Raw genomic sequence first — 19,015 nt, 5'->3', positions numbered from 1 at the left:
TTGAAATCTCTGGCTAAGTCGATATAGACATAATATTTTTACCATCATAGGAACTGCAATGTGTATTGATGAGAAGGATTTGGAATTATAAACGCGCTGCAAATCTTACAGATTAATTTATTTAATAGAGGTCTATTATTATGGATACTAAAACATCAAATCCGTGATAGGAAATGGTACTTTATTCGCTAATGGCTTTATTAATAAAATTCAAAGAAATGAGTAAGGCGTTGATTTATCCCCATCTTTGTATAAGGGATTATCCTTACTCCATTTTATATATGATAACAAACAAGTCTTTATAATATAAAAGATGATTAATTGCATTTGCGTCATTTATTGTACTGATCAATGACATCAATTACTTCAAGAATACGTAGTTTTTGTTGTGTAGATATTATAAGTTCATTATTTTTGTAATTACCCTAATCCACATTGATTTTGGCCAATACATAATCATCACTTTTCATTACGCAATTTTACAAGTTTGATGCCAATGTCTGTGGATCTGTGCGCATATGACTTACGCGTCTAATTTTGCTAATATTGTTACAAGACACGATCTACAGCGGTTATGTCAGAAAAAATACCTCGTCTGTGAATGGACAGTTTTCTCGTAGTTTGACCCCGTTCCCAAAATAGATCTAGGTAACTGCTGTTACCCTTATCCGGGTCTCCCTATGCCTCTGTCTATAGTGTAGCAAAGAAACCCTCCAATTTCTTAAAGTTGCTTACTGTAAATCGTTCTCATATAAGTCATAAAAGAAGCCATGGTTCGCTCTTATCAAAAGATCATAAGGTTATCACAGTATGTATCTATTTTAAACTTATGTCGATGCTTTTATTAAGCAAGTTAAAGTTAAACAGTTATTCATTATTCAGTATAACAAATAACTCTCTGACTTAATTTTGCTCATTTATTCATAAATGCGCTGAATGAAAATTTATTTATAAAACTGAAACAGCACATCGTATCAACTGAATGAAGTAACTAATCTTAATACATTGAAAATATGGACTGACATCTAAACTAAATTATACCATAAAGTACGCACAATACTTTGTTACTGACTATAACGATATATTGATAATTCTCGAAACCTTCTTTGAATCAGTTTGATATGGTGCGTTTCTAAATATAAACTTGTTTATTACGAGATGCCAGTGTTGCTATGGTAACACAGCCGTTGATAGCAGTTTTAGTGACACGACGCTTCTAACTGACGTTGGTGTCACACCTTTGTGTGTCAATGTCTCACCCAGTCTGTAACGAACAATAATGGCCATACAACCATTTAAAGTTGATGTGAAGTCGCTTGGTTTATGTTCACTGTTTATTTAAAAGCATATGCGGGCAAAAGTGATATTTCACTTGACATATTTTGTGAAATCTCAATTGTACTTACAAACTAAAATGTGTATGAAAAGGATTTGGAATTATATATGCACTGTTAACCACTAAGATGTATTTATTGAATAGAGGTCCATTATTATGGACATTAAAACATTAAATCAGTGATAGAAAATAGTATTTTATTCGCTGATGGTTTTAGTAAATTCAAATAAAATTGTGTTCTTTTTATTTCTCTAAACATTGATTTTTAATTTAGCCCTGTACCACATCACCCCCTAAACACTCATTTATGACATTTTATGACATATGAAACAACTTTAGCCCATAACTATATGCATGTTTCACAATAGTAAAACATGATAAACTCTATATATGCCAGACACATCCCAGTGGTGTGCAATCATATACAACGCCTTTGATTTGTCAACTCCAAATTTTCTTGATTCCAATTGATTACATATTATGACGTTCGGACTACCTTTCATTCCACATTTTCTTTTAAACATTTGTAATAGAATAGTTGCTCTATATTTCAAGACAGAAAGATACGTTTGGATGACACAACATGCAAAAAGGTGAGATTAAAATATGGAATAAACTAGTTTCACAACGAGTGACTGTTAATGATCTCGTTTGTTAATTTTCAAATTTTGCAGCATCAGTTTGGATGTATTTTGAAATTTAATAGCATGGGCTGTATCTATATCGATTATAAACCTGTTTTACCTCATAGAAAAATCACACTGTCAGAGTCAGAACCGTTTATATACTAGTATAATGTCTTTTTCAACATTTCACACGCTGTTCGAAATTAGAAATGTATAATATAATACATTTACGACATAACAATACCTCAATTTATTAATATTGAAACGAAGGACATATATAAATAAGTAAACAATGTTATTTTTTATCTGTGCCATTTATTTAGATATATTTTGCATCAATATAATAAGAGTTATCTCTCTTCACACATCCTATAGAAGTCTTTAAATCTTTAACTTGACTCGTTGAAATTACTTAATACATATCTTTACCAACTAGGGACGTTTTTGGTGACTATGCTTTTTTCGACATATGTACAGTCAGTCCGCTTAACTTGCCTATAATATTAGGCTTTTGATTTTTTCAAATGAAAAAAAATAAAAAAGCCTAATAATATAGGCAGGTTTAGCGAATAAGTGTGCAGTTCACACAAAATGACGATTGGTAAAGCGTATTATCTGTATGGTAGTGTGAATAGTGTTTATTGGGCTTTCTTTAGAAATATGCTTTATCTTTTCGGTTTTCTAAATTTAACCATAGTAATTAACTTTTTGTCATGCTTAAATTAGGATATACAATTTACAAATGTAGCCATTTACATTGATATTACAGTTATATTTATGAAATGAAGATATTATCTTGCATAATATTAGGTGAAAAGGGTATATACGGCGTTACTTGATCACGCCTATTGTATATCATTGTGTATTCTCTCGTAGATAAATAATTATTGAAACTCCATACACCATGGGATCGATAAGTGTCAGTTGAGGGTATGAATTACTCGTACATCTAAATGAAACTCGCATAACACATTTTTTATAAAAACAACTAGTATGAAATATTTAATTAATATATTTTCGTGTCATACTTTAACGAATGATGACCACAATTTCCGATGGTATTACTCCTTTAATATTCACTCAAATTTTTGTCTATGAAAGAGTAAATGAGTTTTGTAAAAATGCATTATAATTTATTTGGTTATTTTTGAGCAAAGTATATTATATATTTACCGTGTTGTTGAATATGATGTTGACCAGATTTACATGAACATTTAAAATGTAACCTCTTCTCTGGTTGTGTCTTATAACTTTTTGTTAAATATTCTCCATATGTCTTACAACTTCTGCTTAATTACATATGTATCCCTTAAATGAAAATATAACTTTATACCAACTTCTTTTCGCGTTTTATCAAATTGCCCGGGCAAGAAAAGATCGCGAAATTTATTGCCGCGAAAAAGTGTTTGACATAGATAAAGTGGACCACTATGATCCTGAATCTCGAAATAAAGTCGTTGTGAAAAGTCGGCGCAGAAAGTAATCAAGCATGGAAACGCAAAACAAATCGCCGCGCAAGTAAACTGGTGTGCATAAATACTTCGAATTGCGATCGTTTTATCCTAAGGATAACATTACTAGCAACTGTGTTATCATGGCAATATTTCGTTTAAAGCCAGATTTCCTATTAAAAGAGAGAGTGTAAGACAATAGTTGTAGCCGTAATATTTCAAAACTATTACGGGTGTCTAGGGTCCATCTCTAGCTCCTATCTGGTGATAAAATACATGGACCCTAATCGAACACAGGTTAGAGATAAATGAACTAGATCAAAGAACGACTAATCTTTTATAAGTCACAAGGAAGATTAATCTTGATAAAGATTATCTCTGTTCAACCATCGATTATTTTCATTGAATCCATTTTTTACCAGCTCTATTTATTATTTCATAATTTCTGTCTTTCTTTGCTACTTCAAAACATACAATTTTAACCAAATATAGAAAAGTCATATTCAAAGTCTGTTGTTATTGTTTAAAGATGCTCCACCGTCGAGAGAGCATAAAGGACATTCATCATTTGAACAATAATTGGTGTTCAATCGTATATATATATGTCTAATTAACACAAAATCTATAATAAAATAACTTATTTTGCCTTTGATGCATGCGCAATCAATATTTCATTCCATATAGGGTATAGTGACACGGAATTATTTCGGGGTGCAATTAATTATTGCTTTTTATTTTTAACTTAAAGTAAAATTAGAAGCTCAAACTTTTCAACGGTGGTAATGGTGTAAAGTAAGTAACTTTTGTAACTGAAGAAAAATACTAAATCGTTTGCTCATGTTTTCTATAGTGAACAAATTCCATTTGTCAGCGGTGGAGCATCTTTAAAGTGTAAAGATATATTTAACTGCCGACATCAATCATACATTCTTACATAATGTATATAAATCTTATTCTCATTTATTTTCGCAATCTCTATTAATTACATTTTTTAAAATAAAATCTGACTTATTGAATTTCGCGCTTTGTCACCCTGAACGTGTTTAACATGATATACATGTACTAAATTCATTCCCATGAAGTCACAATTGATTTCCTACCCGGTACGGTTAATAAGATCACTCCAGGTTATATAACACATTTGACGTGTGCAATGCAAACATATTACAGAGTCGAAAGCATTAGATCCCGGGCCGATTATGTGATAAATACTGATCTTAGATAAAGTTAATTCTATGAGAAAATGTCACACAATCGTGAATAAATAGAAAGATGTTACCGTAATACTTTGCGATAAGCAGGGGAACAGATTAGACCGATTAGGCCGGCTTTAGTGATATATGTATCAAGAAATGACATGCTAACATGCATATCCATGCAATAGTATGAACATTGTCCTATATACTCATTCCCAGCTCTTGTAGAATTAATTCCTGGAAAAAAATTGAAAACGAACAAACAAGTTTGTCCTTATCACGAACAAGTTACATAATCATATAAAAAAAAATACAAATATAAATGTTCACGTCACTAACCTCTTCGCCCACGATAAAGGTTTGTGTATATCTTGCTTGATATAACAAGTAATTATTTTTCTAGTTGCATCTCCAATAAAAAAAATCAATTATTCAAATGTCTCTGATAACTGAACGTGTGTTTGAAATGCTTCATGGAGCAAAGAGCAATTCAAACTCGATATATTTTTTTACTCATTCAATATCTCATTTATTAAAGTAACAACCTGGTGCATATGGTTGCGGACCTTCCAAATTTAGGATTATCTGTGTGATTATGTTTTTATCTAAGCCAGTCTGCAGTCTGGCCTGATAAGAAAAGTAGTTCCTGTATTGTGTAAGTTTCTTCAGCAGGTGTGTCACACCAGAAAAAGACAAGAAGGTATGTGTTGCCAGTACATGTATACTGTTTGTTTATGCCAAAATTGAACAGCGTTTATCATTTTCGGCTCGTTGTGCACATTAATTTAATTAAAGTTTGTTGTATTTTTAATAATATTTTGTAAGCCCTATTTACTAAACAACGACAAAATAACTGAAAACCATCTAAGAGAGACTGGGTCTGTTTATTACTATTTTGGCAACCTATTTACTTTAAATCTTTATTAATTGATGGACATTTAAAAAGAAAGAAGAAACAGGAAGAGCTAAATGACTATTTTAGTAAAAGAACCGTAATAGTTACATACATGAGCGTTTAAAGTGATGAGATTTGACAGGGTAGCTATAATAGTTTTTAATATAGTTACAGTTCATATCTATTGAGACGAGACTTTTCAAACATGATATGGAAATGCAAACGGCAGTAAATGGCTGATATACTAGTCGTATTTAGATTAACTTATATTGCTACACATGTTGGTGGAGTTATCCACTTCTATCATAGGAATTTATTTGTACTTCAGATTTAGAAAATAGTATGATCCAAGCCGTACGTGCAATAAAATATTACAAAAGTAGTAGTATACTATTTGCTGTCTACAAGTCATTCGGTTAGCAAGATGTTCCCTAAAACCTCGACGTAATTATCTACATTGTGTTTTTGTGAGTTACAAAAATCGCAAATGTATTTTATGTACATTATCAAAATTATAAATTGAGACATCTGATGCTTTATAAACGTAGCAACCTGAGTTCGGATTATTGATCCGTCAGAACGACAATGTGTAGCGGATAAAATAGTCAAAAGATTTTGGTGCGTGCACGAGATTTGTGAAAATATATTAATGTATGACTCAAAATAGCATTATTAATTTCAGATATATCTTTACAACAACATAAACATATATTCAATGGCCATGTTATTGACATTTTGTCATTGGCTATTTCATCCGATGTTACACACCGTCAGAATTTCACCTATCGGTTTTCTCTTTTAATTAATGAAGTAGCTTCCAGATCACTTGAAAATAAATCAAGTTCTAAACTACCACTCTCGCGAACAAATTTTTCCAATAAAGATTTATCAATAAATAATAGTACGAGAAATACCTTTCACATGTTGTATAAAAATAGCAATACATTTGTGTGTATTTGTTATCAATCGGAAATATGTTTTTATTATTTTATTATTTTTATGATGATGGATTTTATTTTTAATATTCGTTATTAAATGTTTGAGTTGCGAATTCTGTGTATAACGCATTAATTCTCGCATTCGCTAAACAATCATATTGAACTTGTTTATAAGTGATAAACCTGTCACTTTACATCTGTCGCTCTGAGGTCAGAATCCCAATTGACACTGTACAGTATCATGCTATATGTGGCGTGTTCCTTCCTGGTTTCCATTTATACTAAACAAGTGGTATTAAGTTTCTTTAACATAATATCATAGCATATATAATAATATCGATTATACGTTTACGGATATACAGTAAATATACGACAAGCTGTTACGGTAATTTCACTAAACATGACATAAAAGTATAGATATCCCGATTGCTATACCGAAATATAAACAATAATTTTATTCGACGATTTCTAACTTTAACTGATAGGTATGGAACGAGTCAGCATACAGTACCACATCAAATAATAGAGTTGTATAAAATATGCAATTGTATCAGTTAACAGTATTGATATTTTACAAAAGTATTTTGTTGTCACTAAGTTGACAAGATTTGACAATGGATCTACTGTCTGGAATATGAATTAAAGTTGTCCTCTATGATTATGGGCATTTTCCTTCACCCCGGAGTCACACAGAAGGACCGGGTCGTAAGTAGCACCATTGTAAATGTATATTGATCCATCACAGTTTATCAGAGAATAATGAATTATGATTTTTTGAAGTTTGTAAAAAGCAATGTTTCAAGGTTTCAAAGTCATGGCTGAATACGAACTATCGAACCAGTATAAGATGAGTTTTTTTATAAGATTTTATTTCGGGATTTTAGCTAGAAAATCTAAAACGTCGTAGAGAGTTTCACAGAATCCTAAATAAAACGAATACATCTGATCCCGTATCGCAAACGGTCATAGAGTACGTAATTAGTTACGAGGTTTTGATGTCAGTAGTGGAAATTACCCGTAGTATGTGTCGATCACCTCCTTCCTAAAATATAACATAGATTAGTCTGTAAAAAGTTACTGCTTACTTGTATACATACTTAAGGTGTTTTTGCACTAAGAACATTATGGACGTTTTGTGAAAATATAATTGCTAAAAAACTAGATGCACTACCTTTATTTATTTTATAATTTATAAACGTTTATATCAGCGTAAAATATTCTCTCCTAAATATACGGATTGACAAGCATTCTGATTGTTGACGACCAGCCATTAAGGTGAATAAATAACTATTTGTAAGGTTAAAGGGTATTGAACAGGTTTTTTAAGTCGCGGATCAGATAATGTCACTTTGCCTACGTGTGAGTGATGCATTCTGGGATACGATGAAGTAGAACCAAAGGTGAATATGTTTTGTATTAATGGTAACGATACACCGAAACCGCCAAATCAGCCATACTATGTTTTATATCTAGTCAGACAATATGAAGTCATATTTTGAAAATATTCACCTTTTTAAACTGAAAGGCTATTTTCATGTTTATGTAATTACGGTTTGGGGATCTAGCAGTAAAAGGGACCTAAGTTAAGCACATTACACATTGAACTAATCCAACCTCACAGTATAATGATAACTTGTATGGTATCCCTCTACCCGTCACTTTTGTTATTGAGCTTGTCGATTTTGATTAGATGTATATATACTAAGTATATATATATATATATATATATGTGTGTGTGTGTGTGTGTGTGGTTGGTGTGTTCGATTAGGCTATCAATCAAGTCAGAAATCCTATATCACACACACAAACACACACACTAACTTAAACAAGAGCAGTGAAGTGAAACCATATGTGTAGAGATTTGCTCAATGGCGCGTGACTGAGTTTTCACATCCCGTTTATGCGATAACAAGACTGTGTGTTGTGTGAAATATCGTTTTCTATGATTTCGGAGCGATTGTTGATGATATGTCAACTGAAGATCCCCTGGTAGCTAAATTTAAACTTAAATTAAACAAGTCTATGTTTTGATTAGAAATAAACAGGCTATAATCAAAGATTACAAAGTTAGTACTGCTTTGACCTGCAGGCACATATCTTTTTTAGCAATGCAAACTTTTGCAAACTTTCGCAAACTTGTCTGAAAAGTTACTTACATTCATCATTTAGCAAATAAACTATATTAATGTGTTACATTAATGCACATTATAGGAATACGGTTCGGTAATTGGATATACACCCTAGAGAATCCAGTGGTTACAGTCATTGACTTTATATCCACCCATAGACTACCACAAAGTAAAACTGGAGGCAACGGAAGACACAGGTAATTTAATTCTTTGATGTACATCAAATCAATTGTATTACACTGTGATTGGCCGTGTTTCATTGACGTTGGGTGTCGCTTTATCTGTAATCTTCAAAGGAAGACTCTGCAGACCTGTAATTGGTATTTTTTTCTGCTGAACTGCCTTCAGATTCACTATGAGATAATAGTCAAGGGATGGATATAACGTCAGTAATAGTAACCCCTGTAGTATCGAGGATGGGATATAAAACGGATAGCGTCAACAAATTCCTGTTTAATCGTATGGCAATACAACTTTGGATTTCTTTATTTTCAATCAAAACCAGCACTATTTACGGACTTTTCAGTATTATATTGTAATGAACCCAATGCTGATTTAATTAATTCAATTTTCGTGTCAAAGTTAGTACAAAATATAGTCTATAAATGTATTTTTGTGGAATGTTTTTTATTCTAAATTTACACCCAGTTCCCTATCATTTGACCTTGAAGAACATCATTGACCTTACACCCAGCTCATTAATCTTTGACCTTGAAGAACACCATTGACCTTATACCCAGCTCCTCGCCCTTTGACCGTGAAGAACAGCATTGAGCTTACACTCAGCTAATCACTCTTTGACCTTGAATAACATCATTGACCTTTCACCCAGCTCCACAGCCGTTAACCTTGATGAACATCATTAAGCTAACACCCAGCTCCTCACCCTTTGACCGTGAAGAACATCATTGAGCTTTCACCCAGCTCCACAGCAATTTTATATAAATTTATGTAGTATACAGTTGACTGGCATTGAGGGCAAAAGATGATTTATTGGACCCAAAGACAAACTGTTGTTTAAGGATTCAACAAATCGTCCGTTGCCCGAAAACCAAGTGGATAAATGTTTTGTTATACCAAAAACAATGCATTGACGTCATGAATTGTAGGTGTGTCGTCACTCCGATTCAATAGCACATTTTAACAGTTGATTTTAACAGTTCTTTTTAACGCTGGACGGAACAGTTCATTTATTGACAATTTTGTTAATAGAGTTTATAAATAAACTCTTTTATAACAATATAAGATATTGCAAATTGTCATTTTTTGTAATTTGTTAAATGTGGAATTATGATTATGTTTTTTTTATAATAAAAGAATTTTGAAGAACGTACACATGACGACCGACACAACTGATATCACTTTTTTTACATTTATCGAATTTTTCATAACATATGTCTTTATGTTCTGCATAGATATATTAATAACAAGTAACATCATATCAAATAGTACTTACCAAACAAAGAAGTTAACGTTAATATGTAGTTAAATATGTCCAGGATAGTCCTAAAACATCCACATTCATACCTATACCTATTTTCATTATCTGTCTGAATATCATGCCAGATAAGAACAAGTCGGCTGACACGACCTAACCCTTCGGCTATTTGAACAAATGTAGAAAAATCGTAAACCATCAGTTATAAACTTAAGTCATAGAAAAAGTGTCATGAGAGGGTGGATATAAACAGAGATATGCAGAATAACGATATTAAACTTTTACGTATTATTTTAGGCCAGAGAGATGAGCTCGAAAATAGAGATTGGAGCGGCCCTACTGGGGGTAGGAAGGATCGGACAAGTCCACCTCAAGAATCTTGTGGATATATCTAGTTTTCGGATATTATGGATGGTAGACGTCAAAGAAAACCACAAAACAATGGATGGACTTATCAGTAGATATAGATTACATAACGAAACTAGGATTACAACCCCAGACGAACTGGACAAAGTCATGGAGGACTCAAGGTGAAATTATTCTCGTTGTTTTACCAGATAAATTTGACAATTCCTGATTTTATTTTAGTTTTTTTAATTTTCAGTTGCATAAATGTGTTCATGGGAGGATATGCACCCGGAAATGCATGATAACCTTTAAATATATTATTACAACTGGCTAATAGTTATCATATAGTAACACTTTGGATATTGCTGGTTGAAAAATGTCTACTCGTGATTCGAACCAAGGCAAATGAGAAAGACATAGAAAAAGGGATGTTTTTTGCTTCTTTTGTTTTTGTCTGTGTATACTTTTGAGGAAAAAGCTAATAAAAATGTTTTTCAAGTGATAATCTCTTTGGAAGCGGAGTAAACACCAGCTGGCTTTGTAATGTGCTAACATGCTCGAGTAAATATTATTTAACGAATCATTAATTTGAAATTATTTTTGCAAACGTTATAAGCTTTATAAATGATTTCACCACCTATATATTTTTCAGAGTCAAAGTGGTTGTGATTTGCACCCCAACTTCATTTCACGAACATGCAATTATGAAATCCCTAAAGTCAGGTACTGTATTGCGAACACATTAATACTCATACGTAGCCGCATGTAAATGTTCTTGGTTTTTTAAAATCTATTTTAAGTAACCTAGCAGAAATGCAGGCGATTAAGAGTAAATATCATCTGATATCATGTACATTTTTTACTTATTTTTACTGCAGTAAATAATCGTCGAATATATAAAGTGATGATAAGAATAGTAAGAACAAACACACTATGGGTTGCGATTTTGGGGTTTTATATATTCTATTACCACAATAGGCGGTGTTATTCAACTCTCAGGACATTAAATAAACACTAGAGCTGTTGATTAACAATTTGTTTATACCACACGTGGTATAAACTCTGTACGCCTTCTGATTGGCTGACACGGTGAACTTTGACCGAACTACTTATTTTCAGTGTCATGTCATCATTGTCAACGTCATCAATAATCAAATGACGTCATTCTATGTTGTGATCGCAGCTTGACGTCCAAAACTGCTGTTAGAAAGCGTATGCGTCGTGGTCGTTGTGTCAAAATACGTGACGTTTGCATACATGTTAAATTGATCATATTTGAAAGAATTTCACAGATGAGTTTTGTAGATTTAACGCGTATGAACTTGATCTTGATGGTAATAGCTTGATGATTATCTGGCGGGAAATAGACGATCGCGTGTCGTGCAAATGCTTTTACATGTGTACATGTATCCAACATTGAGTTTTATTTTATGGAAGCATCTATGAAGATTTGAACTCAATAAGACCTTAAATGGTTATTATTTAAGCCTAAAGATGTTCCCAATTAGAAGAATGTAATATCGATGGGTTCTTTATCAAACGATGACTTTTGAATACTAATAAGTGTCTTTTTTGCTGATAAAAATATTACTACATCTTATTTACCTATTTCGGTATATACACGCTTACGAAACCCCGACGTATTATGATCGGCTCAAAACGAATATGATTGTGGTAGAAACAGGTCACACTTCTCGTGGTTGTTGAATATCTAATTTATTCCACACTCGTAAGTTATTTTTTGGCCCTGCAGGTAGGGCGTTAGAATTGTACTTGCTGCCCCTATTGCATGATCGTAATATGCGACTAAATTTAGGATCTTATCTTTTCTCTTCTTCCTAACTGACTTTACCTTTCCTAATGCCTCCCTTGGCACCGCCTCACTTTTGGCCTGAAGTTGAGCGTTCGCCCCTGTGAGGAAGGCTCTGGGTTTTGTCCCCTGGTCGAGACACACCAAAGTCTATAAAAGTGGTAGTTCCTTCTCCTGCTTAGCGCTCAGCATACAGGGAGTGGGACGACTGGTTCGCCCGTTGTCAGTATAATGTGACCGGGTGGGGTGTGTTGCTTGGTGTCTTCGGCGGTATGCTTCAATGATGTAGCACTATAAAAAGAGCAACAGTTCCACTATACAAGAAGACACAACACGAATATACCGCAGTCTCCCCAAACACGCACCTCGCACAACATACACGCAACACACGGCATACAAGGGAGGCCGTCCTTACATGACCATAGCTGTTAATAGGACGTTAATTAATCAAACAAAAGTTATTTTTTAAAAGTAACAAAAGACACTCGCTAAAGCTCGTGTTTTTGTAACTTTTAAAAAATAACTCTCTCGTGTGGAATAATAATTCAATATTTAATAACCACTCATTGTGTAATCTCTATTTACACGACACATCAGTATTTCCATGCAATAGTTTGCATGTATGAGAACTGTAGATTCATAATAAACTATAATATAAACTATAAACTCATTATTTTGTTTTCTAAGATTAGTTTACTTATTATTGGTAAAATTATCTTTAATTTGTTCTAATTCAATTGCACATAATCAAACGAAAAAATATTGAAACAAAATAACACAATTATTAAATCAATATCTATGATACATAAAAGCACATAGAATTTTCATAGTATAAACAAGAAATAAATTTTAAATTATTGAAAATAAGGGAAAATTATTGGATAAAGAAACGTTTTGTGAGTTTAAGACCATATCCTATTACTACGGTAACTTGATTTCTGTTATATCATTCATAAATAAAAAAAAATATTTGATAAGTATTTCGTTTGAAATCAACATTTCTTCATTCCCACACAAAAACATTTAATTCCCACGAAATAATATTTCAGTCTAGCGCAATAAATTTATTTTATTTTTTCATGTCTATTCCCAGTCAATGTATTACTGATTTTTCAATGATTGCACAGTTTCAGTTTCATATTTTGCGCTTTTCAATTATAATGATTTATTTTTTGCGAAGTTATTTATCTTTGTACAGACAAACATGTGTTCTGTGAAAAACCGCTCGCACCCTCCTTGGATTCAGTGAAGGCATGCTACGCAGAGGCCTACAAACAACAGAAAACTCTCTTTTGTGCTTTAAACAGGTACCAGCTTGACGTCACATATATAATCTTTGTTTAATGATATTCACTGTCAAAACGTAAAAGATATGTCTTATAAATGAACAATTAAATACATTCTGTACATATGTAGATGGAGAATTGACGTCTTTCGTTTTTAGATCAGACACAAATATTTTAGTTCCATTTTTAACCATGGTTCTATCATATTTTACTTTATTTATTTCATTGTCTGATTTAATTACCTTATGCAATCATTTAATTAAATCATTATAATCTATATGAATGTTTCAGACGCTTTGACCCACAGTTACGTCACATCCGGGATGAATTATTAGCCGGAAATTACGGCAGACCTCGGGTTATAAAGATGACGTCACACGAGTTAGGCCAACCAATGGAATACTATAAATATAGCACTGGTAATCTTGATAAGTCATAATTTGCTTAATACCTTGATATTTCGAAAATATTTTCTCATATTTTCAAATTCATTTATATTTTGTATCTCATTTTGAGGTGTATCGGTGGCAATATGGAAAGTCTAGTGCATGTTATAAGATAAAAAGTCTTAATTTAGTCATTTTCCAACAATTCTTTTTTCTAAACTTAACTTTGTTTTTCTACACAATAATCCTTGACTGACTATGTAAGGGACTATGTAAGGTTTGGGCCATTTGTTGTCCCCAAATACACTATTTTTAAAAGAAAGTGGTAAGAGATGAAGTTTTCGTATTTGAATTATTAAAATTTCTAATTTTGCAGTTTATTTGCTATGGCAATAATCCGAAATATGTTCATAAATGAAACAAATTGTAAAGTTTAAAAGTTTAAAGACGGATTTTGGGAAAGTCCAAATCATACATAATCCTTTATCAAACGAAATAGATATATACAACTCGATGTCTTACTTCTGTTCTAAAAGCATGTAAGTATATAAGTCACAATTAAAAACGATTACTTTTCAGTTAAAAAAAAAATGAATTTTCGTGTATTATTTCTTTCATCAATAATACTGCAAAATTTACAATCATGACTATAGTACATGTTTCATAACATCATTTTTATTGTAATTTAACGGTTGCGTATTGTTATCAAGAGGGCAAAAAACCATTCTTATAACATGTATTGAATGCTGTAGGAATAAGGGAAAAATAGAAAATCATGATATCTATTCTACGATGCATTCATTTCATGTAATGTGCCTGAATTTACATCCTCAGTTTTAACAATTTATCTGTATGTTTTTGTTTTTGTGAAATATGAATCAGTGGAAATATTATTGCGTCATTATTTCAATGTAATGCAATATTTATTCAAGTATTATAAGATTTTGTTTTACTTATATCGGAATAATAGACATCTTACCCAACCAATTACAGAATACATTATAACTTTAAAACATATACTTACAATTTCGTCCAATGCCGACGCTGGAAAAACGAAGAATGAATATTAATACTAAACTTGTTGATGTATCCCGCTAGGCAGTAAACATGGTAGAAAGAGGATATTTATTGTAACATAACGTTGCTATTGCTTAGTAACTTGTAATTGAACACGCAGTGTTTTTTATTCTAAGCCAGAATAATGCTTAGTCTGTAATAGATATGTCATACCCAAGACTAAAATAAATACTATAAATCCAAAGACAAGCATATGGTATATCACTTGGTGTCTAGACAGCACACTTCTGGCTTTTTATTTGAAGGTAGTATTGAAATAGCATAATTCCTTTTTAAATTGATAAGTTTTGCAGATCTCGGTAAGACATTAAAGTGAACTGTGACATATATCGTAAATCCCGAAACTCATAAAGACCTCAACCTAACAATAAACTCTCCTGCATGCTGTCACAGCGTATGAACAAGGTGGTATTCGGGGTTAAATAGTGAGAAATGCTGTTTCGTCAAAACTGTTCGAAAAAAGTATCAAGAGTGATGTCAAGCTACTAAAGGTAATATAATGAATTCAAAGATTTTAATTATAGAAGGCCGAAACTAAGACGTTTGCAAACAACCCCTACATAGTTTTTGAGAAGATACGCTTGGTCAATGTATATAAATATGTGTGGGTTTTTCAGTAAATGAGTAATATTCATTAGGTATTCTCGATTAAAAATAAGTATCGGCGTTACCAGGTTGGCATTAGTTCCACCAAATAATGTTTTTTGTGCTTTCGTAAGGTTATTATCTCGATTAACTGAACTGTCAATCATTTGCAGTCCGGGATCCGCTTTTGTTTTGCGTTTTACAATAACCCTATAAATACTTTCTTACTTAGTATACTTACTAAAATAAAATGTGTTTTTTTGCTATATCTTGATACTAAGATATATTTTATCGACAAATTTATTTCAGGAGGTATCTTTTTAGACATGGCCATCCATGATATAGACTACGTTTGTTGGTTGGCGGGAGGAAGGCCAACTTCTGTAATGGCAACTGGTGTTACGTCCTCCGACAGCGCCGAAAATTACAAAAGGATAGGAGACTATGATTCGGCTTCAGCCATTCTAACTTTCCCTAACGGCGTGATTGGACACCTTAACCTTGTCCGTGAGAGTGGCTATGGATACAGCCAAACAGTAGAGGTAAAGTATGTTTGAAGTGGGAAATGATATACATCTATCAATTTTGGGTGTTAAGGTTATCGAAGTTTTATTTGTTCTAGGTTAGGTTACAATTTTCCAACTCTTGGTACGCGATACCTTTTCTTACAAATGCTTACTACTACTAAGCATTAAACTATCTTCCTATGGCATCTATGGTCTATATAGATGCCAGAGCTTTGCAGACAATCCTCATAATGCGCGCTAGCATATAAATCACTGCTGTTCCTAAATCTTCTGTCAATAATGCTTTTTACAATATTCGAAGTCAGATATAAAAAGATCAGATATTTTCAAGTAATTCTAAATCATTTTTTAAGGGATTAACAAACCCAATTAATATTGTATTCAGATATTTCTAAACATGGACACAATACGGCAAACATACAATTTGCGTGGAAACGTCAAACTCGGATAGAAACCGGCGTGAAATGTTAATTGTCTCAAAAGCCAGACAGTCGCCAATACGGCTGATATTGGCCACGAGTAAGAATGACAAAACAGTTACTTTAGTAAAGCAGTTGACAAACGAGTAAAATGACAAAACATGTTGGAAAGTGCTTCTTACTAAAGCAGTTTCCATGACAATCATCACAAATGTGTGTGAAAGTGCAGTTTAGTAAAGCAGATGCCATGTCGGCTGATATGGGCCATCGTACCTTTGCTTAAAATAACAGCATACGTTGTGTGGTTGACAATAATGACAATAATCAGTTTCTTTATTATCTCTTAAGGGGGTATTTACTCGTACATTGCATAATCAAATTTCTTAGCATTCCTTCTAAACTGATTTTCAACACAAGCTACATCAACAGTTATTAATTCATAATAAATATAATAATAGTGATCTTTTTCCGGTTAACACAGGTTCTTGGCACTAAAAAGATTGCCAAAAGTAAGAATATGATGGTCAGTGAAGTCGAATGTTCCTGCTTAGACGATGGTACTAATATTGGAAAGATGACAGATTCCTTTCTTACGCGATATCAAGAAAGCTTTAGAATAGAGATGGAGCATTTCTTGGAGGTCATTCAGGGTAAGTAAATAAATAGGGACATAAAAAAATCTTGCAAAATTGTATTTAGATTAGGCTTAATATGACCTAGGCCTGGGGCTAACAAACAAAATGATAATTCAAGAAAGTAAAATAAAAAAAGGCTTTAACAACACCTGTCGTCCTATCGCATAAATACACATAATATCACATTTACGGTATCGACTATAAAACTATCCAGAAGTATTCATCACCTTGATATCTAAGGTTTTGTTGTTGTTTTCCTGTTTGCTTAACGTTAAATATAAGTAGGAAGAAAGAAACGCGAAAGGTCTATTGCATGTAGGATGTTGAATACGATGAAAAATAGCATATACACAATTTTGATAATTAACATTGTCGTGCAAACGATATCGCTAATATATCAATTGTTGGTGTTATACATTCCAAAGGATTAAACAAAGGACACGCGAATTGTTGAGCATCCCAAACGCTCAATTTTTTGAGGCTTGACTGCAGCCAGACCAGAAATTTCGTTCTTATTTTTTTTTTCTTTTTTTCTCTTTAGGAAAAGCTGTTTGTGACGTCACATCGGAGAGCTACATCATTGCGTCTGAAGTTTCGGGACAACTAACGACATCCGCGCGAACTGGTCAAGTCGTTACGCTATAACTCACATATGATATAATACCATACATTTTAATGGAATGCTAAAACATCAAATTCATGTGTTCTGTATATGTTTGTTTTCTATAACTAATTCCGATTCCTGAATATTTGTTTACTTATCAAAGTGTAATCTTAACGAATGGCGCCATCTTGAATTTATACCAGAGTAATATATGACGTAGACTTTATGTTATCTAGTTAATCTGTACAAGAAAGTGTTTGCATTACATAAGCACAGTGAAGTCTTTAATTGGAAAATGACTATAGGATCTTTAAAAATCCTAATACTTTGCTTATTTAGTAATTTCTTTGAATATTTCTACAACTATGAAAACAACGGGTAATTTATTTATTACAAATAATGCTGTCAGTGTACATGTTATGCAGAGTTGTGTATGATATACATGTATATACATCGTAGATGTATTTTGTGTGTACAAATCAGTACTTACATTGTATTAAAACTTTGTATAAATCTGTTGCAATGTGCTATTTACATATATATCAGCCGCGCTGTTTGCATATCAATCTTTAATGTCAAAGACATAATCAAGGAACAATCTACATATTAACATTCTGAAAGATCACAAATATCAATCGTTTAAGACAATGATTGCTGCATGTCATCCATGTTTTTGTAACTCTCTAAAAAAGCAGCGAGTCCTATTCCGTCTTTGCATATTACAGAGTTAGCTCCCTTGCGGATATGTGTCGATTGTTACGTCATATATTTTGTGAGCGCACTCACGTCGTTTTCTCCGAAACCTATGACGTTACGCTCTCAAACATATGACGTCACAATCGATACCTACCTGAAAGTGCAGATAACTCTGTAATATGCAAATTCGGAATAAGAACACATGTATGTAATATGTCAGAAAATCACTCATACTTTCTGTGAAATGGCTGAGTATATATTGAGAGCTAAAGAAGCAAAATTACCAATACTATAGATAGAAGTACGTCCTTACCGGATCAAACACCCAAAGGTTAGGCGGTGGAGTCTGGGAGTAGGGTTAGAGGCAGGGTCTAGATCTTTTGTTTTTAAATCAGCGAATAATAATGATGATTGAAGTCGTTATATGAAATATTTCAGAATATATCGAAAATGGGAATCCCTTATTCAGCGTGTCTATACTCGTGACAGTTTTTTTTAAATGAGTGACGTCAGATTTGGTACTTAGTTCTATTCATCTTCTTCTTCCAAATTTCTCCTTTTACAAATGCATCGCTTTTATGTTTAGATAAGTCTTCGATTCTGGTACTAATACGGAATTGTTCGAGAGTAACA

At 32.7% G+C, this 19,015-nt stretch overlaps 1 protein-coding gene across 1 annotated transcript; it reads left to right on the top strand.

The window, feature by feature from the left end:
- Positions 1-5,192: 5,192 nt before the first annotated feature.
- LOC138314409 (uncharacterized oxidoreductase YrbE-like) lies at positions 5,193-18,204 on the top strand. Its single transcript, XM_069254723.1, has 8 exons — positions 5,193-5,309; positions 10,307-10,539; positions 11,010-11,080; positions 13,366-13,474; positions 13,745-13,872; positions 15,811-16,043; positions 16,929-17,097; positions 17,624-18,204. The coding sequence occupies exons 2-8, from the start codon at positions 10,316-10,318 to the stop codon at positions 17,725-17,727; spliced, it is 1,038 nt and encodes a 345-aa protein (XP_069110824.1). The 5' UTR covers positions 5,193-5,309; positions 10,307-10,315; the 3' UTR covers positions 17,728-18,204.
- Positions 18,205-19,015: the final 811 nt, after the last annotated feature.

Source organism: Argopecten irradians, chromosome 2 (genome assembly GCF_041381155.1).
Source record: "Argopecten irradians isolate NY chromosome 2, Ai_NY, whole genome shotgun sequence".
In the NCBI taxonomy this organism is placed as follows: domain Eukaryota; kingdom Metazoa; phylum Mollusca; class Bivalvia; order Pectinida; family Pectinidae; genus Argopecten; species Argopecten irradians.
This window is presented reverse-complemented; position numbering and strand designations above follow the sequence as displayed.